The following is an 18,422-nucleotide window of genomic DNA, read 5'->3' on the forward strand; positions in this document are numbered from 1 at the left end:
TATATAGTAAAAAAATTAAATATTTTTAAAATAGATTTAATTTCTGTAAAGAGAATTATTAATAAAATAAACAAATTAATAATTAAGATTATAATGAATTAGAATTGATTATGTATATATATATATATATATATATATATATGTATATATATTTTAAATACAATTCATTATTCATTTGTTTATGATATTACTTGCTTTTTATTTTAGAAAAAACTTAATCCTTTTGAAATATGGTTTATGTATGAACAGTTGGCAGACCCTTGGTTTGACTTTGAGTATTTAATCCTATTCCTAACAATTGAAGCGCGAAGATGAAAGAGCCAATATAAAATAGCATACAATTTAATCCTATTCCTTACACTCTCTTTTCTTTTCCATTTCCATCTATGGCTCGAAACAAGGTTCGTTTTTTCTTCATTCTTCTGGGTTTAGGGTTTTACTTCTATTTTTCTCATTTTCCCCTTTTCGGATGCTTAAATGTGTTACTTGTTTTTAATTAATTAATCAAATTCTGTCAAAAATAAAAACAGGAAGCTTTGCTTTTGTTGCTTGATGTGGGTCCATCCATGCATTCTGTTCTTCCTGAAGTTGAGAAACTCTGTTCCATGCTTGTACAAAAGAAGGTTTTATTAATCATCACCCCTTATATATACTCATACTATTCTGGAATAAAATATAAGCAAAAAGGTAGTTATCTGAAAAATTGATGTATCTTGTCTTAGTTTTTGCTTATATTTCATTTTGGAGAGAGGGAGTATGTATTAAAATTGTTATTATCCCATTTTTGTTTACTGAGAGATTCAATTATTAACATGATCCTTTTAATTTTAATTTTGATGTTTATATAATAAAATGCAGTTGATCTATAACAAGTATGATGAAGTGGGAATTGTCTTATTTGGAGCCCAAGGTACTTTATTACTTTAATCTTTGTGATGATGCAAATATGCAACGCATGTTGTTGTTGACTTGGTGTCTATTTGTTGTCTTTCATTCTAAGTAGATTCTCTTCTCTCTTGATTACATTACATTGATTGATGATAAATAAGAGTCTGATGTTGAGAGTTCCACATCCATTAGAGATATGACCGAAGTAGTGCTGATAAAGGCCTTGACAATCCTTACCGTACAAGCTGATTTTGTGGGGTCGAGTTAGGCCATAAGCTCAAGTTCTAAGAAGATTAATTGACTACAGTTGAGTATTAGGTTAGTTGGAAGAGATGGAAATATAACGGTTGGAGAGAGGGGGTATCAATTTATCGGGAACTGATTGTGGGAGAGTCTAGGTTTCTTGAAAATCTTTGGAAATCATTGATTCTTCCGCCTTCATAACTCTTGGCCTATTGCTATTCTGCTATACATCAGTACAGGATTGGGAATCAGGGTGCTATTAATAGAATTTGTTTTTCTTAATTATCATTTTTGATTCAGTTTCTATTAATCAAGGTTTCCATTTTGATTTACTTTTTCTACTGTAATTATTAACTGAAATGTGTCATGGGAAGAATCATGCATATACTTTTTCGTCTTTACTTTTTCCTGACTGAATGTTGGGCCAGATAAGGCCAACAAGAAAATAAGGTCAATTTTGTAAAGATGAGAATGTTAAGAAGGGTGAGTTGAATGATGCACAAAACAAGAAAGTTTAAAGTGTATATATTAAAGAAAATGTTGATGTAGCACCTAGAGTAGAAAAGAAAGTGAACTCTTGTCTTAGGTATTGTAGAGAAGACATGTACAAGTAGCAGCCTTGGTAAGAAAAGTAGATCAGATAGATGATTGTCTAGTAATTAAAGGGAAACCTAGAAAAAAAGTATAGTTTCAAACCACTTAGAAGGTTTAGATTCAAATGGTTTATCTTTAGGCATTATATATGGATATTATGACTCTGTTTGATCCATGCAGTCAACTCCACCATTGAGAAAAGACTTCTGTAGTTTTGTTGTGATTGGAGTTTGATCAAAGGCATCTCTCACATATTTTTCTGTTAACTTTTTTCAGACACGGATAATGAACTAACTACAGAAGTGGGTGGATATCAACATGTTGTGGTTTTGAAAAATACTAAAGTTGTGGATGGAGACATTGTTGAGGCTTTACAACAACTGCCTCGAGGAACTACCGACGGTGATTGTATCACAGAGTTATACACGGCGCATAAAGTATATCTTATTCAGTTACAATAATTTATGCTTCTGAATTTCAACCTACTTTAAATTAGTCATGTTACTAGCTTATGGAAAATAACCAGACCATCTGTCATTAAAAGTATCTCTTTTGGCAAATTCTTTACTTTTAGATGCAAGGTTTCATGTTGTTTGATTCCTACTGTGAATTCTCACTGCCATTTGTCTCTCGTTTTAATTAGTTTCACTGTAGTTCTTTACATAAACAAAAAGCTACTGTTATAAATTTTCATTTCTTCTTCAAGAATAACAGTTTGTTTCACTTAATTTTTGTTGACGATACTTTTTTGTATGATTGGTATAATGAGTTGATTTTTTTGTGAAAACTGTTCTGTTTGTCGTATTAAAGTTTAAGGGTTGTAATCTGTTGCAAAACTTTGTAAGGTTAAGTACTTATTTTTCCATGAGGAAGTTGATCCTGATTAACTCTATTTTGCTCCTTTCTGGTTACCTTGACTTTAATGTTAGTTCTTGATGCTGTCATTGTTGCCATGGATATGCTAATTAAAAAATTCGGAGAAACTAACAAAGGAAAGAAACGTCTTTGCCTCATTACAAATGCGCAATGTCCAATAAAAGATCCTTATAAAGGAACAAAAGAAGAGCAAGTTACCACAATTGCTAAATCAATGACAGCTCATGGTATGAGAATGGAAAGTATAATTGTGAGAGGAAAGCTTAGTCAAGATGCAAACAAGGAAATAATGGAAGAGAATGACCTTCTTTTAAATATTTTCTCAAAGGAAACATCAACTAGATTGTTGTACGTGGAGGATCCAATTTCTTTGTTTGGTGCTCTTAAAACCCGAAATATAACTCCAGTTACAGTTTTCAGAGGGGATCTTGAATTCAGCCCAAAACTAAAGATTAAGGTGAGATTTGCAATATGATATGGTCCATGATGAATGTCTTATTTATGTGTCATTATATTTAATTTCTGACAACCTATCATAGTTGATATATCATCTTTCGATTTGCATGTTTCTGTTAATGATTTTCAGTTGCTCCAAGTTTGAGCTGTTTATAGACAATATGAATGTTTTTTTGATGAATTTAAGGTATGGTAGACACATATGAGAGCATCTTTGATGTAGTTTTCTCTTCACCTTAATGTTTAACATCATATTTTACTATTTGCATGCATCTAATGGTTGACATCTCCCCCTATTTCTCCAACAATTTGACTAATGGAGCCAAGATATTTAAACCGTGAGACTTGTGGTATGGAATGCTAGGATAATGAAAGTAATTTGGTTATGTATATCAAGATGTGTGCACAAAATTTATAGTTGAATTTTAACTTGTTTATTGTATCTATTTTTCTTCTAAGTATGCAATTGTATTAGCTATCCAACTGTCTTTTTAAAATAAAGCGGGTAGTAAGAAAATGCATTTTGTTTTCATGAAAACTTAAAATGATAATCAGGTAATGGTATACAAGAAAACACAAGAAGAGAGATTTCCAACTCTGAAGAAATACTCTGATAAGGCTCCTCAAACCGATAAATTTGCAACACACGAAGTCAAAGTAGATTACGAGTACAAGAGTTCTGAAGATCTGGATAAAGTTGTCCCCCCAGACCAAAGAATTAAAGGTTATCGTTATGGGCCTCAAATAATTCCTATATCGTCTGCTGAGTGGGAGGCTGTAAAGTTCAAACCGGAAAAGGGTGTGAAGCTTTTAGGATTTACTGATTCTTCTAATGTATTGAGGTAAGATTGCAAATGCATATGCTTTAATAGAGTATATTTGGTTCAAATTTATTATATCCTAAAGGAAATTTCCCGACTCATTTTTTCACTTTTCTTTTTGTTTTAAAATGACCGATAAAGACACCATTACATGAAAGATGTCTATGTGTTCATAGCCGAACCTGGAAATACGAAAGCCGTGCTTGCGGTCTCTGCACTAACAAGGGCTATGAAGGAAATGAATAAGGTTGCAATTTTACGATGCGTCTGGAGACAAGGACAAGGGAATGTTGTCATTGGAGTCTTGACACCCAATGTATCCGATAGACGAAATATTGTAGGTTTTTTTTTTCGTCTTAGTTTCTTGTGTTATTTATTTATCAGATTTCTATTCTGCGATTTCATTTTTTATTTAACAATAATTTCTCGCCTCTCTGATTATGCTGTGCAGCCTGATTCGTTTTACTTCAACGTTCTTCCTTTTGCTGAGGACGTGCGAGAGTTTCAATTTCCTTCTTTCAGTAATTTCCCAGCATCGTGTCAGCCAAACGAACAACAGCTTGAATCAGCAGCGAACTTCATAAAAATGCTTGATCTTGCACCAGATGGGAAAAAGGAAATTTTGATTCCTGACTTTACATCAAATCCAGTACTCGCGGTACATATTCTATCCACATATCTGTTTCTAGTTTAACTCCTTCCTTCTTTATTCATTTCTTTTTCCATGTTTCATTTTCCTTACCGATTTTTCGCTTGAGGTTTGGTTTCTGACATTGGATTTTTTGTCTTATGATTGTTACTTGAACTATGAATCTGCATTTGGCATGCCTCGTTGGCTATAGTTAGTACTCGATGCTGTATGATTTGGAGAAATTATGCCTAATTTCTTAATTCTTTCTAACTAAATCTCTCAGAAATAAAAAAAAAATAAAAATAAAAAAAAAAAAAATAAAAAAGTGTTAAGCTAAAGCTAACAGATATTTTCTTGTATCTTTTCAGCGCTTTTTTCATTATCTTGATCTGAAATCTAATCATCCAGATGCCGCGGTACCTCCTCTCGATTACACACTCAGAAAAATCACGGAGCCTGATACTGACTTGGTTTTGCGAAACCAATCCATCACTGACTTGTTTCGTAGGTCTTTTGAGCTGCAGGGAAATCCCTTGGTAAGAATAAATGCTTACTTGGCTCATAGTCATTTTTAACCTCAGACGTGTTTTACATTCAAAATGTCTCGATGCAGAAAAGGCCAAGGCATTCATTGCGAGAAAAGATAAGTGATGAAGAGGGTAAAGAAAACATTACAGCACAGCCTGTTGCAAATCTCATTGAATATACATCTATTAAAGTTGAGAAAATCGGGGATCTGACTCCTGTCCAAGATTTTGAAGCCATGATTTCCCGCCGAGACAGCCCTGATTGGATTCTAACAGCAATCAAGGATATGAAAAATAAAATATTTGATCTAGTAGAGGACTCTCATGAAGGTGATAATTATAACAAAGCCTTGGAATGTTTAGTTGCGCTTCGCAAGGGCTGCATCCTTGAACAGGTAATCCATCTACCTTCCTCTTGCACGCAAAAAAAGAAGTTAAAACTTCTCTAGTTACAGTCTTTTTAAGAAAAAAATCAATATTTGTTTTTAAAATAATCATTTTTAAGAGATTTCATCCGTTGGTTACAAATTTTTAAGAAAATGAGAATCTAAAAAAATAATCTAAAAACTGCTTCAAATAAGACGCTGTTGAGTGCTTATAAAAAAACAAAGCTGCTATCAATTTGGTAGATGATTTTTTAAAGTAATTTTCATTAAGGTAAGCAAACATAACAATTTCTGCCTTTTTTTTTAAATCTCTAAAACGTAAAAAAATTATTACTTTTTAATATGTTAAAAACGGATCCTTAACTTGTGATATATTTGTTATCTTATTCCTCTCTGAATTTGTTTCTTTAATCTTCCTATACTTCTTGTTTGTATTGAGATTCATGGTAACATGCTGAGTTTCACAAACTTTTTCTGTGAAGGAACCGAAACTGTTCAACGATTTTCTTAAATATGTCTGCAAATTCTGCCAAGAGAAAAACCTTCAAAGTTTCTGTGAATATCTTGCTTCTAAGGGACTCACATTGATCTCCAAAACAGAAGCTATAGACAGGTTTTTTTGCATGATCTCTTATGATTTAATTTATATTAGTGTGATTTTTCTCTTTATCATATCATAATTGTTCTTTATTTTAACAATACAGTGATGTTACTGATGAAGAAGCCAGAAGTTTCTCGGTAAAATCTGAATCCAAAGGTGATTAATTTTATTTGTGGTGAAAAAGATCCGAGGGCTTCATGTTTATAGTTTTGGAAAATGACGGTAAATATTATTTGTAATCAAGCAAGCACCTTAGATTTGGACATTTGATCTGATCAATTAATATTCATGTGCTTGAACCCAACACACTTGAACTAAACAATCTCCCCCCTCAAGTGTTAGTTTCTTATATGTTATATTTGTATTCATGTGCTTGAACCAAAAATAAAAAATTACCATTACTCTTAGGATAATTCGGATACATATGAGTAATGGTAATTTTTTATTTTTGTTTTAAATATTTTATTGGATACATATGAGAGTGGATGAGGATATAGGTGTATAAAACTTAATACTATTACCTTTTACATTTCTTTTTGACAGATTAGAGTAAAAGTTATAAGATGTATTTTAAACTAGTTTTTATTTTAGTTTTTACATTTTTCAATGATGCTTTTGTTCATATATCTTAACATAGGTTAAAGTATACTATGATTTAGATAAAAGCTCTACGATTTGTGTTTGGATCACAAGTGTTATTTTATTTTTTATCTTTTTTAAATTGTAATCATTATAGTTATATATATTCAATGTCTCTTTCTTTATAATTAATATTCTATATGTATATAACTTTATTTATTTATTTATAAATTTGTTGACATATATCATATCTTAAATTTTAAGAATTTTCTGTATCTACATTAGATACATATTTGTTTCGTATTGCACCCACACTATGTATCAGGGACTTCATAGTTAGCAATGTTACATTTTGACCATAAAAAAGTAGCAGCGTTACATTTTTTTGATTTGGTCTATGTTATTTTTCTTTTAAGAAAGTCAAAAATAATAATTAGTTATTATGTTAGTATTTTTTCTTACATGAGAGAATTTATGTCCTGCAATTCTTAGTATTTGATCCATGTTTTTAGTTAAATTAGGTGTCTCAAATTGATTATTTTCTAAGAAAAATGTTGGATTGATGGGTATGCTTAAAAGAGTGTTATTAATAAGAGTGACAATTCAATCCATTAACTTATCATCCATTATATCAACAAAATTAAAAATTAGTTAATAGTTTGGAATCCATCCATTCATTTAATGATAAGGATGAATCCAATCCATCCTACAATTTTTTTCAAAGTCAATGGATTACAATCTTATTTTTATTTACATCCAATAGATTATATTTATATTTTTTATTATAAATTTATAATATAAACGACTTTAAAAAATATTATTATAATTGTTCTGAAAAATAACTTTTACAAATTTAAAAATAATTTTACTTCTTTTACAAAAAAATGGTGTCTTTTATATTATTTAAAATAACCTGTTTTTTATATTTAAAAAATAAATAGTTTACGAAAATAAATTTATTTATTATTTAAAAAAACTGAAACATTCTTTTACTTCCATTTTTTGGTAATAAATTGAATTTTTTTTGGTATTTAAAAACTATTTTTTTAATTTAATTATAAGTAATCTAATTGTTAAATAAAAATTATTTATTATCCATTTAAATATTTAATTAATAATATCGGTGGTGATTGGAACTTGGAAGTGGTTACATTAGACCAATATTTTATGACTAGACTAGACTAGCTCACGTTGTTACATTTAAAAACCACTATATAAGTAGGCACAATTTCCTCCATTGAATGGTTACTATATGGTAGCCACATCTAAAACACACCAGTTGTCTTAAGATATTGTCTCAATATTTTTAATTAATAATACAATATAACGTCCATCCAAACTATACCTATACTTCTATATTTATATTTCTATTTTCACATTAAAATGATCTATTTTACTTTTTTTAGTTTAAAAAAAAACTTTTTTTTACCTTTCTAAATTCAATTGAATTTAGAAAAAGTTAAACAAATTTTTTTAAAACACAAATGTGTTTCAAAAATTTTGAATTTTGTATACTAAAAAATATTTTTTGTTTTCTAAAACACAATTATGTATTGAAAAATTTGATTAATTTTTTTTTCCATAACATAATATATTTTAGAAAATTCAAATTTTGTGTATCAGAAAATTATTTTCAAATTTTTCAAAACACATTTGTTTCGAAAAACTTAAAAAAAATATTTATGGTACACAATTATATTTTTTAAATTCAAAATTTGTGTTATAGAATTTTTTTAAAGTTTTCTGAACACTACTGAATTGTTTTTTTTATTTAAAGTTTTTCATAATACAAATGTGTCTCAAAACATAATTAGTTTTTTTAATTTTATAAAAGAGTAAAATTAGATTTTAATTAAAATGTAGAATATGAGTATAAATATGAGATATAGGGTAAGTATCTCCAACATAAGAGGTTTTATATACCACTAACGTCCTAGATTAAAGGGTAAGTATTGAAAGTTCTGAATTACTGTTGAAGAAAAGTAGATAATGGTTTAAATTTATATAAAGCAAATGCTAATTCAACAAAATAAAACTAGACCCATAAGCTATAAAAGTTGAATGCTGGTAAATCGTCAAGAAACCAATCTAAGTCTATTGTTAATAAAAAGACAATTTGAAAAACTAGTTGGAAATAACAAATGTTCATAATAAATAAAAATAAATAATCAGAGTTTCTGATGCACAAGATCAGCCTGATTTGCAGGTGTAGAGCATACTTAGTATGTAGAAAGAAGATAACAATGCAAGATATTAAAACATGAATAAGATTAATACATGATTAATACTTACAATAGTTTTGGAATACTGAAAATAAAATATTACAAGTTTTTGAAGTATTGGAGACACTCAAAATTTCTAAGAGAATATTGCTCGTTGTATTCAACATTGATTTTGAACTGAAGAGGAGCCTTCCTTATATAGGGAAAGGATCCCGTTTCTGCTGCACTATGAAGTGGAAGAAATGATGAGATTCTTTCTACTTTCGGTGCCACTTTTGACTTTTGGTGCAGATGGCAGACAAGTGCCAAAAAACTTTTTCCTTTTGCTTTTTGCTTTTCAGAAAGAAAATATTCGTTTGTCGGGGTTTTTTTTTTAGTCCGAAATCAATTTTGGGCTAGACCCGTTACATGATATGCTAGACTATTTTTTTGTTAAGTTCGCAATCAAATTTGGGCTAGGCCCATTACATGATATGGTAGACTTTTTTTTTATATGGGCCATTGTATTCATTTTATGGGTAACAAGATGCCAAAACAGTCGTCTTCGTTGTCATTTTCCAAATTAATGGTGTCTTCTGAAGTGCTGCCTGAGGAAGTTTTTGAGGATTGGGCATTGCTTTTGAGAAGTTGGGCCATGATGTCAAAGTATTCCTCTTCGGATTTTGCCGCTGCTAATTGCGTTTGGGCAAATGATTTTTGGGCCAAGAATTGAGTTGTCATTGGGTTTGGTTTCTTCATTCCTTGCCTTTGGAGCCATGTCGACACAACTTGTTTTGTGATACTTGGTGGAATAGAGAATTTTATCCACCATCTGACTTTGAATCTTCTGACGAGGATTGTTTAGGCCTCTTTTTGGTCAATTTCAAAATACCAGGCTAATACCCATGGTAAAAAGAATTTGGTAGATAATAGCATCAAAGGGGGAAAATGTGTTCTTTGTCTGTTGGTTTGTAATGGGTTTTGTATAATTGGAAGCTATCTTGTACTTTCGGTATCAAGATATTTGGAATGGAGCCATAGAATTTCCACCAATGGGCAAACCATTGATGGATTTTGGAAGGTTCCATGTAAGGTTAAAGAAAAATAGCCAAGTATGACTGAATTTCTGGTTTTGAATGAGGAAAACATTGTACCAGGCTTGTTGATAGTTCCAGTAATTGAAAGTCCTACAATGGGTTATTGTGGTTTTGAAATCAAGTGGGAACTGTTTCGGTGTGTAAAAGTTTTTTATCCCCATTCTGAAGGTGGGATGATTTTGTGGATTTTGGCAGTTGAATAGGCTACTAGGCCTTCTTTTGGGTTGTCTTGAATTGTTACAGATCTTGTACATTTAAGAATAGATTTATAGTAAGATTGAGGTTTTGATAAATCCCATGGTTTGAAAAACCAGCCTTTTGGAAAAATCTTTGAGATGACCAATTAAGGATTTTTATTATAAAAGTGATCCTCGATTCTCCAAATGTTTTGATATTCTGTTTAGACAAAATACTCAGATTTTGGTTTAAACAAAGTAATACGATAATCATTTGGATTTAAAATAATTTTTGATGTTTCTCCTTGTGAGAGTTTTGAAATCATTTTACAGGATGGTCCCTCTTGTGAAGGTTTTGAAATAATTTTTTGAGAAGGGGTTTTTGAAGATTCTCCCCTTTCTTGTCCCAGAAGAGATGGCAGTTCTATTTGGAGAGATTCAATCTCTTTTTGGAGCCTGTGGAGTTTTGCAATTTTTTGGAGTTGAAGGTTTTCTTCAATTGAGTTTTTTTATCTCTTGGAAATTATCAGGTCCAGCTATTTGTTGGCTGGCAAGCCATTATTGAATTTGGTTTTGGGCTTCATCTTCTTCGACAGCTTGTGCCCAAGACCTGATGGGTTTTGCAGATGAGATGGGTTTTGAGTTTTCTTGTGGTTGATCCTGTTGGACCTCAATTCTTTTAGATTTTCTGGGCATCACTCAAGTCGTGTTTTGGAGAAATTCTCTAGTTAGAAAATCTGGTATTGAGTTTTGATCTCCTTTAATTAATTCAATTTCAAAATAAAAAATACTAAGGATTGCTTGTCATTTGGCAAAAATTTGTTTTGATGTAATGTTTTGAACATCTTTTTGTAAAACTTCTTTTGCAGATTTACAATCAATTCGAAGTAAAAAATTTTGGTTGAGTAAATCACTTTAAAATTTTGTAATGCACATGACAATTGAAAGAATTTCTTTTTTGATTGTAGAGTAATTCTTTTGGCAATCATTCTAGTGTGCAGATGTAAACTATACAATGCATTCTTTGTTATTTGTTTTTTATTTAAGAATACCCCCATATCCTATATCTGATGCATATGTTTCAACAATTTTTTGGGCTAATGGGTCAGCTAAATGTAAGCAGGGTATTTCTTTAACCTGTTTTTTGATTATTTGAATTATTTTGCTATGCTCTTCTAACCATGCGACATGTTTTTTCCTTTAATCTATCATGGAGAGGTTTTGCTATCCTATTAATGTTAGGACAAAAATCTAGTACATAGTTCAAACTTCCTAAAAATCTTTGTAATTGTGTTTTGTCAAGAATTTTGGTAGGAAATTTATCCGCGAAACTTCAGGACCTTTCAATAGGGGTGATAGTACCTTGAGAGATATAATGTTTGAAAAAGTGAAAATTTGGATTTTGAAACAACCATTCCATTTTTGTTAGTGATCATTAAGAATATTCTAAGGTGTTTGAAATGTTGTTTAATGGTTTCTGGAAAAATTAAAACATCATCAATATAAACAATGCAAAATTTTGAAAATGGATTAAAAATTTCGTTCATAATTCTTTGAAATTCTGAAGGAGCATTTTTTAATCCAAAGGGCATTACTATCCATTCATATTGGCCAAAAGGGACAGTGAACGCTGTTTTATATCGGTCTTTTGGATCAATTTGTATTTGCCAAAATCCTGATTTCGTGTCGAATTTTGAAAATACAGATGAGGAATGCAATTTTTGTAAAAGATATTTTTTATTTGGAATCGGGTATCAAATCCATTTTAAAGCTTTGTTTAAAGGTTTGTAGTTTATTACTAACCTATGTGTACCTCTTTCTATTTCAGAATTTTTATTCACATAGAAGGCTGCACAACTCCAAGGGGATCTAGATTTTGTTATTAGACCCTTTTGTTCTAGGTCTTCGATTTCTGCTTTGTAATGCGTTTTTAGTTCATAGTTCATTTGATGATTTACTTTTTTTTTTTCAACTAAATTCTTTAGATTTGGCTTTTATAATATTGATGTGCCTATAATTGTATTTTTTTTATGATAATATAATGGTTACTAATGTGACAAGTTCAGATAAATTTTTAAATTAAAAGTTTTGATCTTTCTTCAACTTCACTAGGTGGTGCTCTTTTGTTTGTCCTTGAATTGTCAGTTTTACCATTTAGGACACCAATTATGGAAACAATTATGGAAACAAACAAAGACATGCCTTTGTAGCATTGGAATAATCGAAGTCGTTGTTGATAGTTTACTAGCCATAGTAATGTTGAGAGATCGTTGGTGTAGAAAAAATATTTTTCTTTTTTGTTTTTGTAGGAAAGGCTTTGGAATGGGACAACATAATTACGATGTTGATACGACGAAGATTTTGTTTTGTTAATGTTGATCTTGAAGCAAATGTTAGTAATATCTCCAATTAAATAAACATAAACATGTGAATTTTTATGGAATAAATAATCCTAATGGTAGTGACTTAATTGCATATACACTTTTATACAAAGTATTGCAAAGAAAAATTGGACAAATTGAAGAGTCAACAAAGAAAACTCATTATGGAGCAAAAGTTACTTTGAAGGTAGAAATTATTATTACTTAGGAGAGAAGGATTGTGATGTGCTTAATGTTGAGAAGCTTGTGATTGCCATGTGCATCTAGCACAACAGGATTTCACCAATAAAATGTTTCAAATTCTTAATATAATACAGACTAAATTACATTCGTGGTCCATTAACTTAAATTCAGGTAACGTTTTAGTCATTTATCTTTTTTTTTTTCCGACTTAGTCCTTTATTTTAATTTTAAATGACAATTTGATATTTTATGTTTTAAAATTTCAACAACGTTATCCCTTTTTAAACAAAAATTCAAAAAAAAATTCAATCAAAACTCATAAAATTAATTATATTCTTTAATATAATACAAATTTCATCAAATCCGTAACGCAAATCTTCAAATAAACTCATATTTTCATACGTTATTTGATATTATTAGGAGTAAATGACTAAATCGGGAAAAAAAGAAGATAAAAGACTAAAACGTTACCTGAAATTAAGTTAAAGGATCACGAATGTAATTTAACCTATAATATAATAAAATAAAATATGTTTTACTCTAAAAAAATCTTTTATTTATGTTTAGTCTTTATTTTGAATTTTTATAAAGACGTTTTTAGGACAAAAATATGTTAATTCATTATAAAAATTTGTAAAATAAAAATTAAAAGTGACTAAAAAAAGTTTTACGGATTACAAATTTGAGAATTTTTTTATGAAGATTAAAATCTTGTTTAATTTTTATTATTATGGATTTAATTTTTAAGATTAAAAGATAATCTCCTGCCTATAACCTTAATATATTATTTGAGTTTCACATAATAAAACATAAATAAACTAACATTTCATATATTTAATAATTAATAATATAAATTAATATTTAAATGTAACATAAAATTAGGTTAGCCGCATGCAACTCTCCTCCCTTTTATTTTGTCGTCTTAGTGTGGTGTTATGTAATGTTTATTTATCATTTTTGTGAAGCATTTTGACTTCTCGCATTATTACGGTGTTCTTTGGTTCAGATTAATCGATTAGCTTCGATCAAATGCAAATTCAATCAACGATTTTGGCGTCGTCAACGTCATAGCTACAGAGATATGAGTATTTCAGACATTTTAAGTTTGTCATGTTGGAAAAACCTTAATAACGTTGTGCTCAACAATCCATGTCAATTACATGATGAATAGCCAAAGGCGGAAGCGTACCTGTGGGAATTGCCATTAATGAAATCCTGAGATGATGATGATAGAGCCAATGGGTTGGGTGATCTTCCTCAGCAAAACACCCTGAAGACCTTGCTCTCTTGATGGGGATAGAGAGAACCAGAGAGTTTTCTCTTTTAGGGTTTTGAAACTGAATAGTCTTGTTGTGTTTGCCTTGGGGACCATTACCCCTATATATAACTATTATTAGTTATATCCCAAATTGCAGTATTTCCAATTCAGCCCCTCATTAAATTAGAAACTGTCTGGTATCTACACTATTAATTTTCATAACTATTATGCTCTTTAGCCATAAACTATTATATATTATTTGACCCCCAGTTTATTGGCTAATTATATAATGACCCTAACACACTTTATTAATTAATTACATATGTGACCCATAAATCTTACAATCTCCCACTGGTCACACATGTATCCTTAGGAGTGTGTTAGACTTTATGACGTCAAAAATGTCATTATAATTACCTTGAGTATAATCCAAATTGTCCCGTCCATTAATCATATCAGCACATGGAACCAAAGAGGCTTTCGTCATAATAAGCATAACTAAACCCATCAATGATCACCCGTACTGACACAACTAAATGACATAGACCCATTATGAAAAGTGTAGCATGAAAATTACATGAAGTTGGTCAATGCATGTCAATTTTCAACTGGTCCTACTTTATCGAATGAGATCATACCATAACTTAAATGTACAAAGTAACCAAAAACTGAATACTTTAAACTTTATTTCTGATCAGAAAGTCCAAATACAATGTATTTGTACTTTACAATTAAACATAGAACATGAATTACATAATGGACGAAACTCCCACTAAAATCAAGATTCCTCAAACTGTAGCACACCCATGTGAGCAGTATGCTCATGAAAGACCTTGGGTGGTAGACCTTTAGTGAGTGGATCCGCAATCATGGAGTTTGTCCTTAAGTGTTCTATGGATATCTGTCCACTTTGTACCTTCTCTTTAACAACTAGGAACTTAATGTCAATGTGCTTTGACTTGGTTGAGCTCCTATTATTGTTAGAATACAGGACTGCTGATCTATTGTCACAATACAACTTGAGTGGTCTTTCAATCCCTTCAACTATTTGCAGCCCCGTGACAAAATTTCTCAGCCAAATGCCCTGGTCAGATGCCTCATGAATTGCTACGAATTCTGCTGCCATGGTTGATGAAGCAGTAAGACCTTGCTTGGCACTACGCCAAGAAACTGCTCCACCAGCTAACAGAAAGACATAGCCTGAAGTTGATCTTAAGCTGTCTTGGCATCCCGCAAAATCCGAGTCAGAGTACCCAGTGATCTCTAACTGGTCTGACCTCCTATATGTGAGCATGTAGTTTCTTGTTCTCTTCAAATATCTCATGACCCTCTTGGCTGCTTTCCAATGGTCAAGACCTGGATTGCTTAAATATCTGCCTAAAATCCCTACTATGAACGCTATGTCTGGACGCGTACATACTTGGGCATACATAAGACTCCCTACAGCTGAAGCATAAGGGATCTTTTGCATTTCTTGAATTTCCAAACTTCCCTTAGGGCACTGTTTGAGACTAAACTTGTCTCCCTTAGCAACTGGGGTGTCCCCTGGTTTGCAATCCTGTAACCCAAACCTTTTGAGAACCTTATCGATATAGCTCTTTTGTGACAATCCAAGAATACCTCGAGATCTGTCTCGGTGTATCTGAATTCCTAATACAAAAGAGGCGTCACCAAGATCTTTCATCTCAAAATGCTTTGATAGAAATTTCTTAGTTTCGTGCAACATGCCTATATCGTTAGTGGCAAGCAGTATGTCATCAACATACAAGACCAGGAAAATATGTCTGCTCCCACTGAACTTATGATACACACAATCATCAACTGTATTCATCTCAAAACCAAATGAGAGAATTACTTGATGAAATTTATGGTACCATTGACGAGAAGCTTGTTTTAGCCCATAAATGGATTTTCTTAGTTTGCACACCATATTCTTTGGGTCTCCCAACACAAAGTTTTCTGGCTGCACCATATAGATCGTCTCATCAATGTCGCCATTGAGAAAAGCTGTTTTTACATCCATTTGATGAAGCTCCAAATTAAAGTGAGCAACAAGAGCCATGATTATTCTTAAAGAGTCCTTCGATGAAACCGGAGAGAAAGTCTCTTTATAATCAATCCCTTCCTTTTGAGTATAACCCTTAGCTACAAGACGTGCCTTATATCTCTCCACATTACCATTGGAATCCCGCTTGGTTTTAAAAATCCATTTGCAACCAATGGGTTTCTTTCCTTCAGGTAATGGGATAAGTTCCCAAACTGAATTGTCTTGCATAGACTTGTACTCCTCATTCATTGCTTCGATCCACTTATCTGAACGAGAATCTTGCATGGCTTGATGAAAGTTGACTGGGTCGTCTTCCGTCATGCCAACATTTTCCTCTACCTCATTGATAAATACTACATAATCATCCGAAATAGCATTTTTCCTTTCTCTAGTGGATCTCCGCAATGGAGCTGGCTCTTGAGGCACTTGTTCTTGAGGATCTTGAATTTGATCTGGATTTTGTTCTTCCTGAACAACCAGATCATCTTGAGTTTGTTCAATAATGGGAAAGTCAATTGGTGGAAGAATCAGTTCTGGAATTGTTACCGATTCTTCCTCAAAGACAAAATCTTTAACCTTAATCTTCCCCCCAAACTCAATATCCTCAAAGAACGTTGCCGTTCCCGTCTCAAAAATTGTTCTCAAATTAGGATCATAAAATTTATAGCCCCTTGATTTTTCTGAGTACCCTATAAAATAGCTGCTAATTGTTCGGGGTTCAAATTTCTTTTCATTCGGCCTATAAGGCCTTGCCTCAGCTGGACATCCCCAAACATGAAGGTGCTTCAGACTAGGCTTACGCCCAATCCAAAGCTCATAAGGTGTTTTAGCCGCTGCCTTAGTTGGTACTCTATTAAGAATGTATGCTGCTGTTTTTAATGCCTCTCCCCAGAGTGACTCTGGCAAGGTGGAATGACAAATCATACTCCTTACCATATCCTTAAGAGTCCTGTTTCGTCTTTCAGCTACACCATTCATGCTGGGTGACCCCGGCATAGTGTATTGTGGGACGATTCCACATTCCTCTAGGTATTTGGCAAATGGTCCCGGACGTTGTTCACCTGAACCGTCATATCTGCCGTAGTATTCACCACCACGATCAGATTTGACCTTTTTAATTCTTTTATTAAGTTGATTCTCAACTTCTGCCTTAAAGGATTTGAACACGTCTATTGATTGGGACTTTTCGTGAATTAGGTAAAGGTAGGCATATCTAGAATAATCGTCTATGAATGATATAAAATATTGTTGACCATTCCAAGAAGGAGTTGGAAATGGCCCACAGATGTCCGTATGTATCAATTCTAAGACGTCTGTAGCTCTATATGCGCCTAATTTCTTATCTTTAGTCTGTTTTCCTTTAATGCATGCTACACAAACGTTAAAGTCTGTGAAGTCAATGGAATCTAAAATTCCATCTGACACAAGTCGTTCAACTCTATTTTTAGAGATGTGACCTAGACGCTTGTGCCAAAGCACCCCTGAATTGAAATTGTCAATTTTCCGCTTAGTACCACGTGATTCCACATTCAAGGTTTCATTATAGTTAGCCACAGTTTCCAACAAATAAAGATTATCATAACCAGAAAGTAAACCGGTTCCAACAACATTCGAATTTAAAGACAAAGTAAATTCTTTATTCCCGAATGAACAATAATATCCTGATTTGTCCAAATAAGAAATAGAGATCAAATTCCGTCTAAATGACGGTACAACAAAAGTGTCTTTTAAATCCAAATAATGACCGGAACTTAATAATAATCTAAATTTTCCTATGGCTTCAACTTCTACCTTCTTCCCATCTCCTACATAGATCCATCTTTCAGTATCACTAGGCTTTCGGAAGTTCAGGCAACCCTGCATTGAAACACTGATGTTAGTAGTTGCACCAGAGTCTAACCACCAAGTGTTTCTAGGTACTGAAGCTAAATTAACCTCAGAACAGACCAAAGACAGAATCATACCTTTCTTAACACGCCAAGCGTGATATTTGGCACAATCCTTCTTCACGTGTCCAGAACTCCTGCAGAAGAAGCAGTTGTTATCCTTAGTCTGCTTCTTTTGTTCTGGACCCTTAGCAGCAGCTTTGTTCTTGGGCTCCTCAATTCTTTTCCTTTTGCCCTTGTCTTTAGAGATGCTAGTAAAGTGAGCACTTTCAGTCCTATCTTGCTTCAGCCTGTCCTCTTCTTGCACACATAATGAAATGAGCTCATTAAGAGTCCATTTCTCCTTTTGACAATTATAAGTCACCTTAAACTGACTGAATTGCGAAGGAAGAGACAGCAATACTAAATGAATGAGTAAGTCATCTGACAACTCAAGCTTTAGACCTTTAAGCTTAGAAGCAATGTTGGACATCATCATAATGTGCTCTCTTATATTTCCCTTGCCTTGATACTTCATGGAAATTAAATTCTGAAGCAAAGAACTTGTTTCAGCCTTATCACTTTTTACAAAGCGTTTTTCCATCTCAACAA

General features: G+C 32.1%; 1 protein-coding gene across 2 annotated transcripts; it reads left to right on the forward strand.

The window, feature by feature from the left end:
- Window positions 1-244: 244 nt before the first annotated feature.
- Window positions 245-6,709, forward strand: LOC101492279 (ATP-dependent DNA helicase 2 subunit KU80-like). 2 transcript variants are annotated; one of them, XM_012719357.3, is made up of 12 exons: window positions 245-401; window positions 531-623; window positions 859-910; window positions 2,002-2,133; window positions 2,655-3,058; window positions 3,613-3,899; window positions 4,020-4,215; window positions 4,330-4,536; window positions 4,878-5,045; window positions 5,123-5,431; window positions 5,905-6,035; window positions 6,127-6,709. In XM_012719357.3, exons 1-12 carry the CDS (start codon window positions 387-389, stop codon window positions 6,185-6,187), a joined length of 2,055 nt encoding a protein of 684 aa, XP_012574811.2. In that variant the 5' UTR covers window positions 245-386; the 3' UTR covers window positions 6,188-6,709. The 2 variants fall into 2 exon arrangements, with proteins under 2 accessions (XP_012574811.2, XP_027193493.1); XM_027337692.2 differs by lacking the exons at window positions 245-401; window positions 531-623 and having other exon boundaries at window positions 894-910; window positions 2,002-2,162.
- Window positions 6,710-18,422: the final 11,713 nt, after the last annotated feature.

Source organism: Cicer arietinum, chromosome 7, assembly GCF_000331145.2.
Source record: "Cicer arietinum cultivar CDC Frontier isolate Library 1 chromosome 7, Cicar.CDCFrontier_v2.0, whole genome shotgun sequence".
In the NCBI taxonomy this organism is placed as follows: domain Eukaryota; kingdom Viridiplantae; phylum Streptophyta; class Magnoliopsida; order Fabales; family Fabaceae; genus Cicer; species Cicer arietinum.